Genomic DNA, 22,646 nt, shown 5'->3' on the forward strand with positions numbered 1-22,646 from the left:
AAAATTCATTTGTGGACTGACTATAGGGGCGGTGGTACAGTGGTAGAGTTGCTGCCTTACAGCACCAGAGACCCGGATTTGATCTGGACTACGTGTGCTGTCTGCATGGACTTTGTACATTCTACATGTGACTGCGTGGGTTTTCTCCGGGTGCTCCAGTTTCCTCCCACTCTCCAAAGATGTGTGGGATTGTAGGTTAATTGGCTTCAGTAAGAATTATAAATTGTCCCTAGTGTGTAGGATAGTGCTAGTGTACAGGGTGAGTGCTGGGCGGCATGGACTCGGTGGGCCGAAGGGCCTGTTTCCACATTGTGTCTCTATATTAAACAAAACTATGTTTACCGTATAAAAAGCACATTTACAGAGCACACCGGGACAACCATTTTATATCTGCTGCAAGCCTGTTCATTAAGATAAATTGTTCTCAACTTCACCGTATTTGTGAGGCACATTTGTTGTTCTTCAGAGTCGCAGATGGCATGCTTCCATTCCAGTTCCATGGATAGTGACATGGCTGTTGGAGATGATGTGAATCCAGTGGACTCTGCCGCAGATGAGGCAAGATGTTCTTGATGGGGCAGACAGGTAGATGGAGGTGCAAGCTCCTTCCACTATTTTCACTGGGTTTCTGATGAAGTAATTTGAAGTTCTTGATGTCTTCTGAATGCTCCTTCATCATTTTGAGCGTCATGGACCAGGGATTTGCAAGAATATGTGGGAATGGTACACTTTTTCTCTATCCTCCTGGCACCATTTTACTGGAATGGAGCTCAGGGTGACGTGCCTACTTTGGGAGTCAGGCCTTGGACGTGAGTGTTGAGTTCAGTTGAGGAAGCCCTGATGCTGAGGATGTTGCAAGGTACATCATAAGGTCATAAGATCAAAAGTTGTAAGAGTAGAATTAGGCCATTCGGCCCATCAAATCTACTCTGCCATTCAATCATGGCTGATCTATCTCTCCCTCCTAACCCCATTCTCCTGCCTTCTCCCCATAACCTTTGACATCCAGCAGGTAGAGTGATGATTTTGGTTTGCTTCTTCCACCAATGGATTTGGGAGATTTTGTGGAGGCAGCACTGGTCAACCCTCTGTATAGGTTTCAAGTGTCCATTGTTGATAGACTACTTTACCGAAGCACGCAGAAAGCCAGGGATGATTGCACGCTAGTACACGGTGAGATCGGTGCAAGGTTTGAAGGTTTGATCGTCAAGCAATCTTTCGTCAGATGCCTTAGGCAATGAAGGCAATGGTGACGTCACCATCAGTGTTCACCCTCGCTGAGAGGTGTCTCCCAAGAAATGGAAAGTGGTCGACATCCTCCAGGGTCTCAGTGAGGCCATTTATCATTGATGGAGCGGATATTTAGTATAGACAGGGCCGGATTTACGTATAAACTAGACAAGCTTAAGTGTACGGCCTCGAGATCTAGTGGGGCCTACTCACCTCGCTGCCTCACCGGACCCGTCGAACCTCGCCGCCCCACCTACCATCCGCCCACCGGGACCTCCTACTCTTTGCCCACTGACCCTGGCCACTCCACCGCCCTCCAGCAGCCCGTAGCCATCGCCGTCGCCTTACCTGCAGCCAGGCCTGAAGCTTCCACGCTGCAGACTCCCACTCCCCTGGGTTTGACTGCGCTGGGTCGTAGTGCTATGGCCCCCCACAACCCTGGTAATCTCAGTGGCTGTTCCACTGGGTCTTCCCCATTCCCCTCGAACCATGTGACCCCAGCTCCTCCCCGCCCACACTACAGTCCTCATACCCCCCTACCTCCTGAACACCCACCAACTCTCCACCAGACATTGCCTCGGCCTCAGTCCACTCAGCTGCCTTCCTCCGGCCCCAACCCCCATCCTTGCCGTGTGTTCAGCGTCCCCCCCTGACCTCACCCTCTCAGATACCGAACGGTCTGTCCTCAGCAGAGGCCTCACCTTTGTCCCCCTCCGTCCCCACCTCAATGAGTTCCGCGCCTGCCACGATTTGGAGCTCTTCTTCCGTCGCCTCCGCGTTCTTCCATGCGAAGGAGTCCTCGCCCCCATTCATGATCCCTTTTCCAGTCTCCAACGGACCCCCTCCTGTTGGACCCCCCCTCATGGCCATTGGTACAATGAAATTTGGGGATCACCATCCGACTTCGGAACCGGAGAACATTCTCAACGGCTTGGAGTTCCGAATCGGCCACTTCCTAACGGAGACCGCGGCTCCCGAATTCCACAGGCTGAGCTGGGTGGAGATTCACGCTGGCGGCCCTCGGCAAAGGGTTCTCAGGGCTCTGCGATATTAAAATCAGCACGGCCCGAGGCTGGGAGCTCTGCAAACCACAGCTCCATGATGTTGAAGCAGCAGGCCCAACACTCCAGAGCTTCAAACAGCGATCCAGGTAAGGCATCGCCTGCTCCGCGGTGAATCCAATATGGATTTTAAAACCAACTGTTTAATGACAACATACAATAGGATCTATAAGTGTCACACTGTCACTGTCGGGTAGTCATGGTCCTCTAGTCGTGGGCGTGGGGGATTGGGAGGGGGGGGCCTCACAAGTGAAATATATTAGGGCCTCTCGTCATCTAAATCCGGCCCTGAGTATAGAGCCCTTTCTCCCATACACTTCACTGATTGAGTCAACCATGACTTAGAGCTTGGCCTCTGAATGCATAGTAGGCCCCCCTCGGTCATGACTGACCATGGGTGATGCATCCTGGTTCGTGGTCAGATGCAAGCCTGGGCGATGTCATATGGAGGACAGGCTGTGGCCCATGCAGCACGTCCCCCATCTCCACGTCGCTGATCGATCCAAAGGAACAGCAGGGCCGTTACAGTTTGGCACTAGCGCCGTCGCAGGAGCTGCCAGAGTGAGGTTGTAGACAACGACGAACTGCATTAGGGGCTCCGACTCCGGATTATCTTGAGGTTTACTCCTGGAGCCTTTTCCATGACTGGATATGGCCACAAGGCAGTGGAGGTTTTAAATCAGAGTTTTCCCTCTCCAAGATGGACTGCCTTCCCAGGCTGACGAGCCCCATCTGCCCGAGACTCATGGGGGCGGGAGCGTCTACCTTCCCGTGCAGGTCTATAGCACCTGCCCACTGCCCATATGAATGCATGCACATCCACATATCATGTGCAATACCGCAGCTCAATGACTGAGGTTGAAGTGACCTTAGTTCTGGTGTGGAGCGACTTCAATGAAACACTTTCCCATTCATCCTGTAGATTAACACCACTTCAGGGGGTCTAAGCAAACTAAGTAGGCATGTCACAGAGTGGACTTGAAGAATTGTGTGAGGGATCCTTCAACATTTTGCAACGTGAAATTCAAACTTTGATTGCATATTACCCTGTGTTGATCATTGTTAATATTAATAGTTTTAATACTGGAAACATGGGGACATAACTCTGGCACTCACAGCACATGATGTGAATGACTGCACCTTTGTTAACTGCTAAGCCCAAGTATTTTTGTGCTACTTTCTATCAAGACAGCTGCTGGCTAAGTGGCAAAGATTTTTTGATGATGTTGATAGTTTCTGTTGGGATTTATGTTTTTGCTTGTCTTGGTTCAGATTAAGAGGCTGTTGACAATTCATGCTGTTTGATCTTGAATTTGTGCAACGTCTTTTGAATGAAAATAGTTTGGCTTCTCACTGTTCTGAAGATACAATCTAATTACAGATAAAATAGAAGTTAAAGTTCTAAATTGGGGTAAGACTGATTTTACTAGGTTAAGAAGTAATGCTGCATTTTTTAATACATATAAATGACTTGTGTTAAATGTAGATGGGTTGGTTATTAACTTTGCAGACTACACAAAAATTGGTGAAGTTGCGATCAGAAGAAGGCTGTCATTGGATAGAGTGGGATTTAGATCATCTGGGCAGAGAAATGACAGATGGAGTTTAATCTGAGAAAGGTGTGTGTGTTGCACTTTGGGAGGTTGAATGTTAGGGATAAATATACAATTAATGGCAAGACCCTTAACGGTAAGGGTGGTAAAGAAAGCTTTTGGTGTGCTGGCCTTTATAAATCAGAGCATTGAGTATAGAAGTTGGGATGTAATGTTAAAATTGTACAAGGCATTGGTGAGGCCAATTCTGGAGTATGGTGTACAATTTTGATCGCCTAATTATAGGAAGGATGTCAACAAAATAGAGAGCGTACAGAGGAGATTTACTAGAATGTTGTTCAAAAGGGAACTGCAGATGCTGGAATATCGAAGGTACACAAAATTGCTGGGGAAACTCAGCGGGTGCAGCAGCATCTATGGAGCGAAGGAAATAGGCGACGTTTCGGGCCGAAACCCTTCTTCAGACTGGGTTTCGGCCCGAAACGTCGCCTATTTCCTTCGCTCCATAGATGCTGCTGCACCCGCTGAGTTTCCCCAGCAATTTTGTGTACCTTTTTTACTAGAATGTTGCCTGGGTTTCAGCAACTAAGTTACAGAGAAAGGTTGAACAAGTTAGGTCTTTATTCTTTGGAGCGCAGAAGGTTAAGGGGGGACTTGATAGAGGTCTTTAAAATGATGGGAGGGATAGACAGAGTTGACGTGGATAAGCTTTTCCCATTGAGAGTAGGGAAGATTCAAACAAGAGGACATGACTTGAGAATTAAGGGACAGATGTTTAGGGGTAACAGGAGGGGAAACTTCTTTACTCAGAGAGTTGCAGCTGTGTGGAATGAGCTTCCAGTGGAAGTGGTGGATACAGGTTCGATTTTATCATTTAAAAATATATTGGATACGTATATGGACGGGAAAGGAATGGGGGGTTATGGTCTGAGTGCAGGTAGATGGGAGTAGGGGAAATTAAGTGTTCGGCACAGACTTGAAGGGCCGAGATGGCCTGTTTCTGTGCTGTAATTGTTATATGGTTATATGGTTAGTGACACGGAGGGATCTTTGGGTCCAAATACATAGCACCATGAATGTGGCAACACAGTTAGATAAAATGGTAAAGATCTGAACAAGGGTCCCAATCCGAAACATAGCCCATCTATGTCCTTTAGAGATGTTGCCTGACCCACCGATGTACTCTAGAACTTTCTGTTCTAGGTGGAATGGTAAAGAAAGTGATTAGTATTCTTGCTTTCATTAGACTGCACATAGAGTAACATTTCAAAGGTTCAAAGGTCAGTTTATTGTCACGTACCAATGAAGGTACAGTGAAACATTTGGTTAGGTTGCATTTGCAGTATCATGTGCAATGTTGGTGCCCCATTTCAGGAAGGATGTGGAGGATTTGGTGCAGAAGAGTTTTACCAGAAAATTGACCGGATTAGAGGATATTAGCTATAAGGTCAGACAAACGTCTCCAGTTTTCTCTGGAGCATCAGAGGTTGATGGGAGACCTGATAGAAGTATATAAAATTATGAGAGATATAAATAGGGTAGACTGTCAGTAACTTTAAACTGAGAGAAGCAGAGTTTAAAGGAGATGTGTAGAGCAAGTTTTTTACACAGAGGGTGGTGGATGCATGGAATACGCTGCCAGGGTTGGTGGTTGAGGCAGATAAGTTAGTGGTATTTAAAATACTTTTAGATGGGCACATTGATATGCAGGGAATGGAGGGTTATACAGTAGATCATGTGCAGGCAGAGGAGATAATCTTAGCTTGGCATCATGTTCAGCATAGATGTTGTGGGCCGAAGGGCCTGTTCCCGGTTCTGTACTTTTCTCTCTTCAAATGTTGAGTGGAACCAGCAACTAGAAGATAAAACAATTGAGCACTGAGAGAAGAAGATTCAAGAGGTTTATGCCATTTGTGTTTCTACAGAGAGAATGGTTGGAACTTGCCAAATCTAAAGTACCCTGGATGAAATGTGCGCCAAGGGTAAATTAAGGCAAAAACCAGAAGGGTCTGTGAAGCATCCAGAGATTAATACGGCAGAAAGCTTGAAAGAGTATTGAACATGCAGGAATGAATGTTCATCCGGTGGCGCTGTTACTAGCTGCCTCTGCCCGCGATCTGGTTTTCTTCTTTATTTTTTGTTATGTTTAGAGTGTGTTTTTTTGGTATTTTTCAGTATTTTATGTGGGGGGAAGCAGATAGGGTAAGGGGGTAACCGTCCTTCAGTCACTTCCCGGCGACTATTATTCGAGTCGCGTCCTCGATCCCCCCCCCCCTCGCGGCCTACCAACTGGATTGGCGCGGCCTTTCCTGCCGAGACCACATCAGAGCTTCAGCAGCTGCGGCGCTGCGCTTGATACATCGCGGAGCGGGCAAGGCCTTACCTAGGATCGCTGCTTGGAGCTCCGGAGTGTTGGGCCACTGCTCCAACATCGCGTAGCTGTGGGTGCGGAGCTCCCAACACGGGCCTGCTGACTTTAACATCGCGGAGTCCTGGGACCCTTTGCCGGGGTCGTCAGCGCGAATCTCCGCCCAGCGCGGCCTGTGGACATCGGGAGCCGCGGACTCTGGTGGAAGGTGGAAGGTGGCCGATTCAGAGGTTGTTTTCCCGTTCGACGTCAGGGTTCCATCGTTCAGGCGAGAGGGCCTGAACATCGGGCCGCCCGTGGCGGCGTCTACGGGGTGCTCGGGAGGCCCCGACCAAGGGTGAACATTGGGGAACATCAGCGAGGAGGTTGACTGGACTTTGGTTCCTTCCCCCACAGTGGGGAACTCTTGTGCCGCTTTGGGGATGTTTGTGTTGTGGACTTCTGTGTTCTGTGTTTTTGTGCTTTTTAAATTATATTTTTTGTGTGACTGTAAGGGAAAAATAATTCCGTTGTCTCTTAATTGAAGACAATGACAATAAATTAAATCAAATCAAATCAAATCGAAAGTAAAGAGAAACTAGGAATTGAGAGTAAAGGCTAAAAATATGTTGGCACGTAAAATAAAACTAAAATTAAAGATTTTTTATGAAGAGTAAAAGAATGACTAAGGTCGATTAGAAATGAAAAAGATGACCCATGTGTGGAAACAAAGAATGTGGATAAGATTTTGAAGTTATAACATTGTCCCCTCTTTAGTGATGATATTTACAGACGATATAAAAATACCCAAAGTGCTGAATTAACTCAACCGGAGAGGCAGTAAGTATCTCTGGAGAACAGGAATAGATAACATTTTAAGTCAGGACCCTGGCCAGACAGTATGTTAAGAATCCTATCTGCACCCTTTGTAGTTAAGAATGACAAGTATGAAATATTGGATGGGATAAATGTTGTATAGGAAGACGAATAAGGAATTTTGTGTCTTCGAAGGTGGGAAAGTCACCAGTTCCAGACAAAATATATCCCAACCAGTTAAGAGAAGTGAGGAAGGAATTGTGGAGTCTCTAACAATTATATTTCAAGCCTTTCTTGCTGTGGAGTGGAACCACATGTGAAATGCACAGTAGCACCAGGACATTTTTTAGAAAGTTTGCCCTCTTTGGTGTAGTGTGCTAGTGTGATTTCTACTTTAAGTTACCGTCTGTCCGCTAGCATCTTATTTGGGGACCTGTTTCTAATTCTCCAAAATCTGACTTTTCAGAATAGATTCTCCATACTCCCTACGCTTGAGCAGCTTACAACCCAGCGGTATGAATATTGATTACTCCAACTTCAAGTAACCCTTGTTTTCCCTCTCTCTTTGTCCCTCCCCGACCTTAGTTCTCCGTCTAGTTTCTCTGTGCTCCTGATTAATGTTACTGTTTCATGCCTAGTTGCCACCTCCCACTCAGCCAACAATGAACCATTCTACATTTCCCAGAGCAGCGACTGCTTTCATCCGTCATTTTCACACTTTACCCCTCCATATCTCTAGTATCCCTCTCCCTTGACTGTCTGAAGAAGGTTCTCGACCTGAAACAGCAGCAATTCCTTCTCTCCAGAGATGTTCCCTGTCCCGCAGAGTTACTCCAGCATTTTGTGTCTTTCTTCGGGGTAAACCAGCATCTGCAGTTCTTTCCTACACGTTAGGTTACCATCTGTTGGCTAGCATCTTATTCGGTGGCCTGTCTCTAATTCTCCAAGATCTGACTTCTCAGAATAGATTCTCCCTATTCATAACTCAGATATTAAAGTTTCCAATTTATTAATAGCAGCAGCCGAAAGAAGAGAAATGCTTGCAGGGACCTCTGCTAACTAACGAGGATGTTGCCAGGACTAGAGGGTCTGAGCTATAGGCAGAGGTTGAGTAGGCTGGGACTCTATTTCTTCGAGCGCAGGAGGATGAGGGGTGATCATATAGAGGTGTATAAGATCATGAGAGAAATAGATCGGGTAGATGCACAGAATCTCTTGCCCAAAGTAGGTGAATCGAGGACCAGAGGACATAGGTTTAAGGTAAAGGAGAAAAGATTTAATAGGAATCTGAGGGGTAACTTTTTCACACAAAGGGTGGTGGATCTACGGAACAAGCTGCCAGAAGAGGTAGTTGAGGCTAGGACTATCCCAACATTTAAGAAGCAGTTGGACAGGTACATGGATAGTGTTCAAGAAGGAACTGCAGATGCTGGAAAATCGAAGGTACACAAAAATGCTGGAGAAACTCAGCGGGTGCAGCAGCATCTATGGAGCGAAGGAAATAGGTAACGTTTCGGGCCGAAACCCTTCTTCGGACTGATGGATAGGTACATGGATAGGACAGCTTTGGAAGGATATGGACCAAATGTTGGCCAGTGAGATTAGTGTAGCTGGGCGGTGTGGGGCAAGTTGGGCCGAAGGGCCTGTTTCCACGCTGTATCACTCGACAACTCCACACAGCAGTGACTGAGTGACTCACAAGAACCATGACGAAGAGCAGGACACAGCGCGAAGGGCAGGCCCTGTGATTGACAGGAGGGGGGGGGGCGTGTCAACCATGCTGGAGGCGGCGTGTTGGGTGCGTGATGACGCAGGGCCGATAGAAGGAGAAGGCGGCGGGGCCGGGGGCGGGGGCGGGGGGCGGGGCCGAGGGCGGGGGCGGGGCCAGGTGTCAGCACCTACGTCATGAGCCGCGCGTGCTTCTTCAGCGGTGGCCGGCGGTTGACATCCGCCAGAGGCGGGAGAAGGAGCGTCGTTGCAGCACCGGCTCGGAGCAGGACATCACGGTGGGGAACGGCGACAATCGGCCAGTGCACGGAAAAACTGTCAGGTAAAGTGCGTTCTATCACTAAAAATTAAGAATATATAGCAATATTTTCCAATTCCTACTGATTGTTTTATGTATGTGTTTGTGTGTGTGTACTTATATATCTACATATGTCTGAAGAAGGGTCTCGACCGGAAACGTCTCCCATTCCTTCTCTCCAGAGATGCTGTAAAAGTAGCAGATGCTGGTTTTAAATCTAAGATAGACACAAAAAGCTGGAGTAACTCAGCGGGACAGGCAGCATCTCTGGGTGACGTTTCGGGTCGAGACACTGACACTTCCTCGGACACTGAACTTTTTTTTCTTGTTTATTATATTGTCGACAGAACACCACGTCTACATTATGTGGTGCTGCTGCTGCAAGTAAGAATTTCGTTGTTCTATTTGGGACGTATGACAATAAAAAAAACACTCTTGACTAGATAACCACGTTGCAATGACACCTCCAATGAATGAAGATGCCGGCTGAGCTGGGCTGCGAGCGGGTCAGGCGCTTTGTCCACCCCCACAACTTCTCTCTTCCTTCACCTTAAGTTAACTACGATAAGTGTCCCGATCCGAAACGTCGCCCGTCCTTGTCCATGTCCTCTAGATATGCTACATGACCCGCTGATTTACTCCAGCATTGTGTTTTTCTCTCCCTCTCTTCCTCAGAAGGAGCGGGGAAATTTTCAGCAGGAGGTTGTTGGGAACCCTGATCTCCGCAATATCCGTGCCCCCTTGCCCAGCTTCTTGCACCCTATGCTTTAGTCGCTGGTCTACCTTGTATCTAGGGCGTCCTCTCGCCCTTCAGCCAGAGGGGAAAGAGATCCGGGGTCAGAACTATTTCTTAATAAAGATCTCTGCCATTGTATCAGCTTGAGGCGCCGAGTGGTCTCCTCCTAATTCATATGCCCCTGTCTTTTGAAGGAACAATCACTACTATTTTGATCCCTGACTCACCAGCTTTAGCGGATTAGATTATTTCCTGATTCATAATATCTTGGATGGGTCGCGCTTTTGAATGATATTTAACATAGACAGATTGTTTATTCGTCCGGTTCCTTATTGAAAGCCAACAATATCGAAGTGTGTCATATGTGCTGAGGCTTTATTGCAAGTATTTGGAGGGAATTATCTCATTCGGCCTTTCTGGAGGGGAAGTACAGCGGGAAGGGAGATCTAATTGAGTACCGGTTTGTTTTTTTTAACCCGGGAATTGCCCCTGAAGGAATGTACGCGCTGTTACTCGCGCTGCAGATTACGATAACAAATACAGACAGTTTGTGATTGTCGGATGTGTAATAAGCAGCCCACTCGAGATGATAGGAAGTTTGACTAAGCAGGGCTGTTGCCTGTGGTGTCGAAGTTGATCCTCTAGGCAGGGCAATGGGATTCATTCGATGAATCTCCGTGTATTTTGTGAGGGCGGCTATGGGAGGATATGTAGAGTTAATATCCTTTGATATCATTGCTAAAATAGAACAGATTGATGAATGATTGATGGTGAAACCAAAATAGATGTTTAAAACTTGAAGCTATTGTCTGTGCCTGCGAGCCATAAGGAGAGATGCAAGACATTTTGAATTAGCCCACTGTCAGGCTAATGTACTCTGTTCATGTAGAATGCACTGTTTAGTTGCTACATGTCAAAGTGAGTTGTGGTGAAACTATCTAGTAATCTAGACATCCTAAAGTAGACACAAAAAGGCACGTAACATCAGACAGCATCTCTGGAGAAGATAGACACAAAATACTGGAGTGTCTCAGAGGGTCAGTCAGCATCTCTAGAGAAAATTGACACCAAATACGGAAGTAACTCAGGAGTTCAGGCAGCATTCCTGGAGAAAATGGACAGGTGGCGTTGTGGGTCGGGATCCTTCTTTACACTGACGTTTTGGATTGGAACCCTTCAAACCGGCCAGTCTGAAGAAGGGTTTTGGCCCGAAACGTTGCCTATTTCCTTCGCTCCATAGATGCTGCCGCACCCGCTGAGTTTCTCCAGCTTTTTTGTGTACCTTCGATTTTCCAGCATCTGCAGTTCCTTCTTGAAAACTAGAAATCTTGCCAGCCTGCCCATTATTTCACCTAATTGACTCAAATTCTACTATGTAGGTGAACACTACACTGGATATGGTTTCCATAATAACCTGTCACCCATATCAACAAATAATGAAAGGTCAAAAATTGCCCAAGCATTGAAGGCTGCTGGCCAGCTGTTGGAAAATAGGGTAAAATGGCCCATTTTCATGTTGTATGACTAAAAGCAAGATCAGCATATATTTACATTGGTAAAATTGTTTAATTTAGAAGGTGGACCTCCCTTCTGAAAATCCAAAATGATCAATCTGTTTTGCAAGACCAGCTAAGAAACACTTCGAAAACATCTGTGCTAATTCACATCTTTTTAAAACTAAAACAAAATTTTGTGTTTGAAGAGGATGACCTGTACTCTGCCCACACACTAAGCTCCATTGGATTTATGAGATTTTCTACTGATTTCCCCTGACTTAGCTAGTTTTTAAACTCTCTTTACATTATGGCAGGAAGATGGGGAAATTGTCTGTCCCCTTCTAACATGCTCCGGGGAGAACACTGTATTTGTGTTGCAGTAACACAGCGGGACAAGCAGCATCTCTGGAGAGAAGGAATGGGTGACGTTTTGGGTCAAGACCATTCTTCAGACTCAGCCTTCCTACACTGTAATTGTGCTGTGGTATTTTGCAGCAGATGTGCAACCAGATGTGACAAGTTAAAGGGAATATTGGGCAATTGCCATGTTTGGGACAAAGGATCACTGATTAAACTCCTTATCCTTTGTGCATGATCCACCAATTCTGAATTGTCCCTTCATCGCTCCATTCACTTTCCAGGTGAATTATGTTGAAGATCAGACTGAGACATATGAGATTAACAGGATGTATAAACAGAAGTGATTTTGCTGAGTGAGGAATCCAAAATTTAGGAGATATCATCTCAAGATAACAGGCTTCAATTTGGGATTAAAATAAGGAGACATTTCTACATACAGGGAGTTGTACATTTTTGTAAGTTTTTACGCCAGGGACCTGAGAGTTCCCCTGGTCCTTGCCTTCCATCCCACCAACCTCTGCATTCCATAGATCATCTTTCTCAATTTCTTCGACCTTCAATGAAATTATTTCACCAGTCATAACTTCCTCTCCCCCTTCAGTGATCCTTGCCAAAATTGCTGTTCAAGTAACAGAAAGTCATGCCCTACAGAAGTCACAAATCGCTATCCCAATATGAGATATGAAATAAAATTCACTCTGACAGAATGGCCATTTTCCTGCAAAGCAAACTATAATAATCTCTCTTAATGAAAGTAGGAGAAAAGTCCATTAAGTTTGGTAGGAATGCTGCAATGTGACAGCTAAGACACTTGGGTAGAGAAGCTGTGATTGACAAGGCAGGCTGAGCATTAACTCTATGCTTTCTTTTCTTTTCCTTAGTTGTCAATCTGTGCTTGAGGCGAAGACTCTGTAGCTCCCATAAGTGAATAGTGAACATAGACTGTTCCAGGTCTGTACTTGAGATTTCTTCATGTGCCTCTTTCCATGTTGCTTTTACTTGTATTTTGATTTTGATTGAATCTTTTTTTTCTCAAGTCTGCTCAACGTTGAAAATGAAGAGGAACTCTCTGAGATGCTCCTTGTTTTGTTACCTCATTGTGAGTATCATCTTTTGCAGTTGAATATAATTATATTGGGGCAATTATAAATGATTGAGCTAAAGCTTAAACGTCCAGAGTTTTTAATTCCACATAGTTTGAAAGTCATCTCTCTCTCGTGGTTAGACTGAATCCTTCTTTGCTGCACTAAAAATGTTGGGGGATGGGGTTGTGAGGAGGGGAAACCAAAATAGTGCAAATTACTTTGTATTTATGTAGAGCACACATGAGTATTAAGATTGTTTTCTTTTTTGTTAAAGCTCTAATTGTTAGACCCAACTTTCACAAAGGGGACTGGTGTGTATAGAAACAGAGAAAATAGGTGCAGGAGGAGGCCTTTCGGCCCTTCAAGCCAGCACCGCCATTCATTGTGATCATGGCTGATCGTCCCCAATCAATAACCTGTTCCTGCCTTCTCCCCATATTCCTTGATTCCACCAGCCCCTAGAGCTCCATCTAACTCTCTTAAATCCATCCAGTGATTTGGCCTCCACTGCCCTCTGTGGCAGGGAATTCCACAAATTCACAACTCTCTGGGTGAAATTTTTTAATTTTTTTTCTCACCTCAGCCTTAAATGGCCTCCCCTTTATTCTATGACTGTGGGCCCTGGTTCTGGACTTGCCCAACAGTGGGAACATTTTTCCTGCATCTAGCTTGTCCTGTCCTTTTATAATTTTATATGTTTCTATAAGATCCCCTCATCCTTCTAAACTCCAGTGAATACAAGCCTAGTCTTTTCAATCTTTCCTCGTATGACAGTCCTGCTATCCCAGGGATCAATCTCGTGAACCTATGCTGCAGTGCCTCAATCACAAGGATGGCCTTCCTCAAATTAGGAGACCAAAACTGTACACAATACTCCAGATGTGGTCTTACCAGAGCCTATACAACTGCAGAAGAACCTCTCCTATACTGAAATCCTCTTGTTATGAAGGCCAACATTCCATTAGCTTTCTTCACTGCCTGCTGTACCTGCACGCCATCTTTCAGTGACTGGTGTACCTCCCCCTTACCTAACCTAACCCCATTGAGATAATAATCTGCCCCCTTGTTTTTACCACCAAAGTGGATAACCTCACATTTATCTATATTATACTGCATCTGCCACGCATCAGCCCACGCACTCAACCTGTCCAGGTCACCCTGCAACCTCCTAACATCCTCTTCACAGCTCACACTGCCACCCAGCTTTGTGTCATCCGCAAACTTGCTAGTATTGCTCCTAATTTCCTCTTCATTAATATATATGGTAAACAGTTGCGGCCCCAATACTGAGCCTTGCGGCACTCCACTCGCCACTGCCTGCCATTCTGAAAATGACCAGTTCACTCCTACTCTTTGCTTCCTGTCTGCCAACCAAAAGTGACAGGGGTGGATTACAGTGGTTTGGAATTGTTAGAAGCTGAACCTTCAAACCCAGTTCGGGGAGTAATCAGTTCTACCATGTTAGTATTAAAAAATAAGAATCATCCATATTCTTCACAGAACTAATATGGGACATTGCCTGGGTGATTTCAAGGAATCTCGCACTCGGCCCAGATTTGCAATGGTTCAGCTTCTAACAATTCCAAACCACTGTAATCAGAGACGACAGAGGCAGCGTGGAGAGCATCCTGACAGGCTGTATCTCCACCTGGCATGGCAGCTACACCAGCCACGCCCAAAGGGCCCTGCAGAGAGTGGTGCGGACGACCCAGCACATCTCCAGGCAGTGCGTTGGAAAGCAGCTATTCTGCCTGCTGCCCTCAGGCAGAAGGTACCGGAACATCAGCTCCCGTACCACCAGACACTCGAACAGCTTTTTCCCACAGGCAATCAGGCTGCTAAACCAACCAGCCCTGAAACTCACCTGAACTGGACTCTGTCTATAATATAACGTTCACTATATAATTTAATGCATGCATTTTATCATTTAATGTCAAATTTACTGTATGGAATCCTCCAGCACAAGATTTTTACCCAGGATTGTACCATGTATGGAACTGGCGTGACAATAAACCTCCTTTAATTACTAGAATGCAGAATTCTCAAAGAGCTAAGGGAGGTTATGAAGGTGGGAAATGTATTAGGTGGGTTTGAACAAAATGGCAAAAAGAACTTGCCATTTTGTGAGTACTTGTGTGATGGATAAATAGAACATAATGTGAGTTAAGTGGTTATGTTCCAAACATAGGGGTATTGAATAAAGAATCAACTACATGCCCTGTCTCTGAAATTAAAGGGGGGGGGGGGGGGAGGGTTATATGGATATAGAATTATAAGAATTTTATCCTTTTGCCAGTTAAAAAGCCAGATAAATTAAAAAATCAAGGTTGAAGTTCTGACTTGCCTTACCTTTCTGTTTATTTAGTTGTTTCTGTTTCATCATATACTGCTATGTTCTTTTTTTAAGTTGGACTCTAGTTGTAAATATCAGACGGGTACAAAGCAAACACCTGCTGTTCATTATTTGCTGACATTATTGCAGTGAGTGTTTCTCCATTATGTGCACTGTTTTCCCAACAGCTCTTTCCTTTTTAACTTTATCAACAGGATAAATCTAGACACATTATAACCTATTGCAACCAAGAGCCTTTACAGGAGCACGAAGTTGCTGTAATCAGGGGAAAATAATGGGGTTAATGTTCCTGGCGGCAGCGGCACTATTATTAGCTTGCACTTGGTGGGTGATTCTCAGAAATCACAATTACATGGATGTGGGATTTGCCACCCAGATCATTAGAACAAAATTAGGGCCCAATTTACTTTGCCCTGATCTCCTTCAATTCTTTGCATGTTCAAATGTAAACCCCATTGAATGGACTAATGAAAATGTTTCCTAAGATCATTTTTATACCATTTCCAGCAAAATTCCCAGTTATCCTCTTTCTTCATCGTTCAAGCCTGATGGGTCAAATGTTTAGTGGAGATTTTTTCAATATGTCATAATCTGTTTCATAGATTTCATGTGGCATGTAATGCAGACTCAGACATAATTATTTCTAGAACTATTTCACATAAATAAATTTTGAGACCAGCTGTAACAATGCAAAACATTTTATCATTTTTCAAATTTGTTTATTTTGATATCTAATATGCTGCTCTGAATTTGTTTCAAAATTTTCATTACAACCAAATCCACGGTGTTAACGTGGGTTAGTTTTAATTTCCTGAAGCATGCATTTTCTTTCATTCACTCATTGGATGCAAACATCACGGGCATGGCTGGCATTCCTACGCCATCCCTCTTTATGTTGAGAAGATTGTGATCATAATGCAATGGCACACTAGACAATTATATGGCGACCTTGTTGTGCACCTGAAGTTGTGTAAAGACCATAAGATGGTGGATTTCCTTCTGTAGGGATCTTCTGTGAACCAATGGGATCCTTGTGATAAGATGGAAAATTTGGCAATTACCATTACTGATAAGTTTTTTAAATTCTTCAACTAGGGTGTTGGTATGGGCATCAGGAAATAAATTCCAATCTACCATCTGCCAAGTTTCACCAAGCAAGCTGTGTAGTAGGTAGTCTGTTCTAGAAGGTGGATTGGCATTTTGGATACCAACTAAGTCTGGAAGCCTCCTGATTTAAGCTGTTTGTGTTGTTGCAAGCTTCACGAAGAACTGCCAGGTTTCTTAGGTTTGGGATACGTGGCTGATGAAATGAAGCAAGTCAGTTTTGGCAAGATGTTAAATGAGTTGTGGGTCAATAAGAGTGGGAGTGTTTCCTTGATGTTGGGCCCCAATATCAGATTGCTTTTGCCCATGTCCCCTAGGGTCAGTGTAGTTTAGAGATACAGTGAGGAAACAGGCCCTTCGGCCCACTGATCAGAAATTTCCTCGCACATTAACACTATCCTACACAAACTAGAGACAATTTACATTTATGCCAAGCCAATTAACTTACAAACCTGTACGTCTTTGGAGTGTGGGAGGAAACCGAAGATCTCGGAGAAAACTCGCGCGATCACAGGGAGAACATGCAAACTCCGTACAGATAGCACCCATAGTCGGGATTGAAACCGGGTCTCTGACACTGTAAGGCAGCAACTCTATTGCTGCACCACAGTGCCACTTGATTTTGGTCACTGGTTTCAAAGTCTCCTTCCATTCCTTTGTCATATTGTGTTTAATTCTACTCTGAAGTACCTTTGTACACTTTACCATACTGAATGTGCCATGTAAATGTAATAGTTGTTTGCAGTCACTAGGAATCCAGGGTAGTTCTGTTTATAAATCATTGATTATTATTTTCCATGAACTGAGAAGCTGCTGTGGATATGGAGGAATCTTTGCTCTGATAGATTTGATGTTAGTCTGGAATGCTGCACCTGGAAGCAGAAAGAAACGTTTCATATTGTTAGATAGAACTACAGAGGTCCATTGTGATGTCCCTGGCTGTCTAATAAAGAAGGATTGGGGTGGGCAGACACTGACAGAAAGTGATAGAGCACAACTGACTTGAAAGCATATCTCAAAGTACGAATGTTCTGAACTCCTATGATAAAGGTTTTTGAAAAAATCTGCAATTTGAAAATCATCCATTGTGAAGTTACGAGGAAAATAATCTGTGGCTGTGTTAAATGGGTGGGGGGGGCATCAGGATGGAACTGAAACAATCTTCAAATTCAAAGTTTAAGAACATGAATACTATCAAGCAATTCTCTTCCTCCTCATTACCAAGTTCTGATTAGAAGCCCATATGAAATGATAACTGTTTTAGTAGATGGACATCTACAAGTAGCATTTTTGAATAATTTGAAGCTGTTTTGGAATTGAAGTTGCAGTGGTTGTCGAGGGGAAAGATTTAAAGAGGTTGTGGGGGGCATGTTTTTTCTGCACAGACGGTGGTGATTGTATGGAAGAAGCTGCCAGAAGTAGTAGAGGCTTGACAATTGGACAAATTCGTGGATGGGAAAGATATAGAGGAGTTTGGGCTAAATGCAGGCAAATGGGACCAGCTCAGGAAGGCACATTGGTCAGAATGAACAAGTTAGGCTGAAGTGCTGTTTCCTTTCTGTGTAACTCAAGCTCTATGATTCTAGTGTCAAGCCATAAAAAGTGTCTTGTGATATTCCTTGGTTAATGAGGAAGTGAGCATATTTTTAGTATATTTGTTATTACAACAAAGAAAAGTACAGAACAGACACTGCAGCCCACAATGTCTGTGCCACACATAGAACTAATCTCATCTGTCTATATCAGATCCATACCCCAACATTCTCAGCATATCCATGTGCCCATTTAAGTCTCCTAAATTTAATTATCCATTGCCACCCCTGGCAACACATACCAGGCATCCACAACACACTGTTTTAAAATTAATATTTGCCCTGCACATCTCCTTTCACTTTAATGCTATTAACTTTGTATAATTGGATTTTATGAACGTGCATTAGTTGTTCAGTTCCCAGGCCAGATTTATTTTAGTGGACTGTGTGGTAATCTGTGGAAAGAAAATAATCCAGTGGATGCAGTAGCAATTAAATTCACAGGTTTGTAGGTTAATTGGCTTGGTGCAAATGTAAATTGTCCCTAGTGTGTGTAGGATAGTGTTAATGTGCGGGGATTGCAGGTTGGTGCGGACTCGGTGGACCAAAGGGCCTGTTTCCGCACTGTGTCTCTAAACTACAACTAAACCAAAAAAACGAAATTGCTGAGCTAGCTATCCAGAATTTGGAAAATGAAAGTGTTTGCCAGTTATTGTATCTACTGTCATTAAAAACCTACCTGGTTCATTGGCATCCTTCACCCAAATCTGGCTGATTTGTGATTCCTGTCCAACGTGATGTTGTTGATTCCCAACTGTTTGCTGAAGTGATCTAATTAGTCTGTTTGTTGTGGGTGCTGCAAGCTCTCTGTGATCGATTGAATACTGAAATAAGAAAGGCTGAACATGGTGTGCACTTAATGGCTGAAAATCCCACCCCTCGACAACCACTGCAACTTCAATTCCAAATGTGATTCTCTCCCCAACATTTGTTTCCATTGATTGCACAGGCGATGGTCCCATTATTTTTAACATCCGAGAGACGTCCAGTGAAAAGTAGTGTGATTCCTGGCGGTGAACAAGCACCAGTCCCTATGACTGAGGAATGTCTGGGGAAGGAGAACTGAGATTTCAGCACACGGAAGGTTAATGGAATGGTTACTCAGCTGTTTGGCAGAAGTCAGTCGCATTTATAAGCTGCCTTTCTGAGCAATTCATTAGGGCCCCAGTGAGGAACGAATGATTATGTGTCACTAACAGTGTGTGTCTGCTCCCTCACAGTTGCTGACCTGGCAAAGTATAATGATGTTGCAGTGTGGCAAGCAGGAATTTGAGGACAACCAAAGTCGCTGTGTCCCCTGCTTTCCCTGTCCTCCAGGGCAGCAGCCAGATGAGGTAACACTCACTCTTTCTAACTTCACAACCTTAATTTAATACGTTTGCTTGAATGATGAGCTGTGCGGTTTTCTTTTGTCTGCAATTTTGTTTGCTTTATTTTTACAAAGATGGTGAGCACATGAAGTTAAAGCTTTTAAATGTAGAAAATATGAAAAGAGGAGGTAAATGTTATTCAATATTTGTGCCTACCCTGCCATTCAGGCCAATCGTGGCTGATCTTCTATCTTGGTATCAAATCCCTACCCTCTTAGGCATACAAACCATGATTACCCATTCTCTCCTTGATTGGCTGGGGGTGGGATGTAGGGTTGCCAACTTTCTCACTCCCAAATAAGGGACAAAAGGTCAAAATACGGGACAAATTCCCGACGGCAATTCGTTGACCGACTCGGCCGTGGCTGAGTGAATGATGAGCTGGCTCGGGTACGGGACGCGGTGCTCCGACCCGTCAGTCCCCTTGACCCGAGTAGTAGCAGTCAAAGTGTTTAAGAAGGAACTGGAGATGCTGGAAAATCGAAGGTACACATTTGATGTCCAGCTTTTTTGTGTACCTAGTAGCAGTCAAATATGGGAAAAGGGCGGTCCTGTACGGGACAAACCAATTTAGCCCAAAATATGGGAGGTCCCGGCTAATACGAAACAGTTGGCAATCCTAGTGGGGTGGAAGGCGGTGGTGGCAGGACCAAGTCTGGTAAATGATCGAGCGATTGGTCGGATTTCTTGATCTGTTTCCATTACCGGGAACTGACAAATACTGCTATTCTCAATTTCTGTCTGCACTGCTTCTTCACCAAGAGGAGGCTTTCCATTCTAGGACAAACGAGAAGTCCTCTTTCATTAGTAAACTTGGCTCTACTGAGCAAGCGATAAGGATTTGCATGTGTGCCTGATTTATCTCGGCGGGATCCAACTGCAATTTTAACTCTGACATGTAAGGGCATGCTCCTGTTAGGTTTTCCTGGCGATGGAAGATGCCAGGCCAAAAATAGGTCGAGTTTTGATTGATTCCTTAATGAGGTCAACAAAGGTTCCTTCGGTAGCCACAGGCTTATAAAGCTAGCAAATTAGCTGATTTTGTGTTTCCTGTATCTCTCCCCAGCTTCTGGGGTGATCGCTAGGTTATCTTGAGGTAATTAGAATTGGGATTTTGTTTGATCTAAAATGGGTTGCTAATTTGATAACGCTCATTAAACTATTGCCTAGAGCTAACATTACAACCTTGATCTAGGTCAACATGGTAGTGCCCTGAAGCATCATTTTAAAGTAAATCCGAACAGCATTTCACTGTTGTTCTAATAGCAAATCATTAATAATTCCAATAACTGGTTATCAACAGGAACAATAGATGAGATAACATTTAATTGAGATGGACTAGATTGGGCTTTGGTTGCAAAATAAAGGGATTCAGGACATTTTGACAGGCTTGAATGTCGAATATAATCTGTTTATGTGAATTGCATTTACTCTGAAGATTGTACTATTGCTGTTCATTAATCATTTCTGTCCCATTTCAGGCCTTTGTGGCCGTTCTCATCACTTCAAGAGATTATCTTTTAGCAATAAGAGCAAATGCAATAAAATATAAATTTGCTCCAAACTTTATCATTGTCTTCCTAATCATGTAATGATAAATGTGTGAAACTGCTTTAGGACGGTTGGTTTGGGAAAGTTGTTTTTTTTTAATCATATTAAAATGTAAGCTGTTTCTGTTAGGAATGTGGTTACGGAAAAGGTTTTGGAATGGTCTGCAGAAGCTGCATGCCGAGTACTTTTAAAGATGGCCATGGCTTTGGCTCCTGTAAAGCCCACAAGGACTGTGCGGGTTTGATGAAGACGTATAGCCATCTGGGGACAACAATGACAGATGCTACCTGTGGACACTGTTTGCCGGGGTAATTAACCTCTAAATCTCCCCCTTGTAAATCCTAGAGTGTTCCAACCACTCAAGACTTGGCCTTGACCTACATTCACCTTTCTCTCCTTTTGCTTGAGAGTATGAATAATATTTACCAGAATGCTGCCTGGTTAAGAGGGTATTAACTATAAAAAGAACTTAGGCAAATTTCAATTGTTTTCACTGGAGTGTTGGATATTGAAGGGAGACCTAATAGAAGTGTATAAAATTGAGAGGTATGGACAGTCTTTGTCCCAGGGTAGAAATGTCAAATGTCAGGATAGAAATGCTCCCCAGCAAATGGTGTGAAGAAGTCCCAACCAAAAAATCACCTATTTATGGCTTCCAGAGATGCTGCCTGACCTGCTGAGTTACTTCAGCACTTTGTTTCTTTATAGAAACCAGTATCTACTGTTCCACAATGATCAGAGTAAGACCTCCCCAATGCCTTGTACAATTGCAATGCAATAGCCTAGCTTGTATAAGGTCCTGACTGATGAAAGCCAATGTGGCAAAATACATCTTCACCACCCTGTACAACAGTGGTGTCATATTACAAGGACCATACACAGTGCCTTCCATAATATTTGGGACAAAGACCCATTTATTTATTTGCCTCTGTACTCCATAATTTGAGATTTGTAATAGAAAATAATCACATGTGCACATTGTCAGATTTTAATAAAGGCCATTTTTATACATTTTGGTTTCACCATGTGGAAATTACAGCAGTGTTTATACATAGTCCCCCGATTTCAGGGCACCATAATGTTTGGGACGCAGCAATGTCATGTGAATGAAAGTAGTCGTGTTCAGTATTTTGTTGCATATCCTTTGTATGCAATGACTGCTTGAAGTCTGTGATCCATGGACATCACCAGTTACTGGGTGTCTTACCTGATGATGTTCTGCCAGGCCTGTATTGCAGCCATCTTTAGCTTATGCTTGTTTTGGGGACTAGTCCCATTCAGTATTTTCTTCAGCATATAAAAGGCATGTTCAATTGGGTTCAGATCGGGTGATTGACTTGGCCACTCAAGAATTTACCATTTTTTAGCTTTGAAAAACTCCTTTGTTGCTTTAGCAGTATGTTTGGGATCATTGTCTTGCTGTGGAATGAAACGCCGGCCAATGAGTTTTGCGGCATTTGTTTGAACTTGAGCAGATAGGATGTGTCTATACACTTCAGAATTCATTATGCTACTACCATCAGTAGTTGTATCATCAATGAAGATAAGTGAGCCAGTTCCTTCAGCAGCCATACGTGTTCAGGCCATAACATCCCCACCACCGTGTTTCACAGATGAGGTGGTATGCTTTGGATCTTGGGCAGTTCCTTCTCTCCTCCATACTTTGCTCTTGCCATCACTCTGATGGGTAGACTGATGGGACTGAAGTCAGATAAATCCCCAGGGCCTAATGGTCTGCATCCCAGGGTACTTAAGGAAGTGGCTCTAGAAATTGTGGATGCATTGATGATAATTTTCCAATGTTCTATAGACTCAGGATCAGTTCCTGTGGATTTGGAGGGTAGCTAATGTTATCGCACTTTTTAAGAAAGGCGGGAGAGAGAAAACAGGGAATCATACACCAGTTAGCCTGACATCGATGGTGTGGAAGATGCTGAAGTCAATTATAAAAGATGAAATAGCCGCT

At 44.1% G+C, this 22,646-nt stretch overlaps 1 protein-coding gene across 1 annotated transcript in view; it reads left to right on the plus strand.

Annotated features, from left to right (window-relative positions):
- Window positions 1–8,948: 8,948 nt before the first annotated feature.
- The window catches only part of relt (RELT TNF receptor), a 49,725-nt gene continuing 36,027 nt past the window's right edge, over window positions 8,949–22,646 (plus strand). Inside the window, exons 1-5 of the mRNA XM_033023173.1 lie at window positions 8,949–9,057; window positions 12,507–12,576; window positions 12,663–12,724; window positions 18,980–19,093; window positions 20,810–20,988. Coding sequence (XP_032879064.1) covers window positions 12,680–12,724; window positions 18,980–19,093; window positions 20,810–20,988 — 338 coding nt within the window. The 5' untranslated portion in view covers window positions 8,949–9,057; window positions 12,507–12,576; window positions 12,663–12,679. The remainder of the gene's footprint in view (window positions 9,058–12,506; window positions 12,577–12,662; window positions 12,725–18,979; window positions 19,094–20,809; window positions 20,989–22,646) is intronic.

The sequence above is a fragment of the Amblyraja radiata genome, chromosome 6 (assembly GCF_010909765.2).
Source record: "Amblyraja radiata isolate CabotCenter1 chromosome 6, sAmbRad1.1.pri, whole genome shotgun sequence".
Classification (NCBI taxonomy): Eukaryota; Metazoa; Chordata; class Chondrichthyes; order Rajiformes; family Rajidae; genus Amblyraja; species Amblyraja radiata.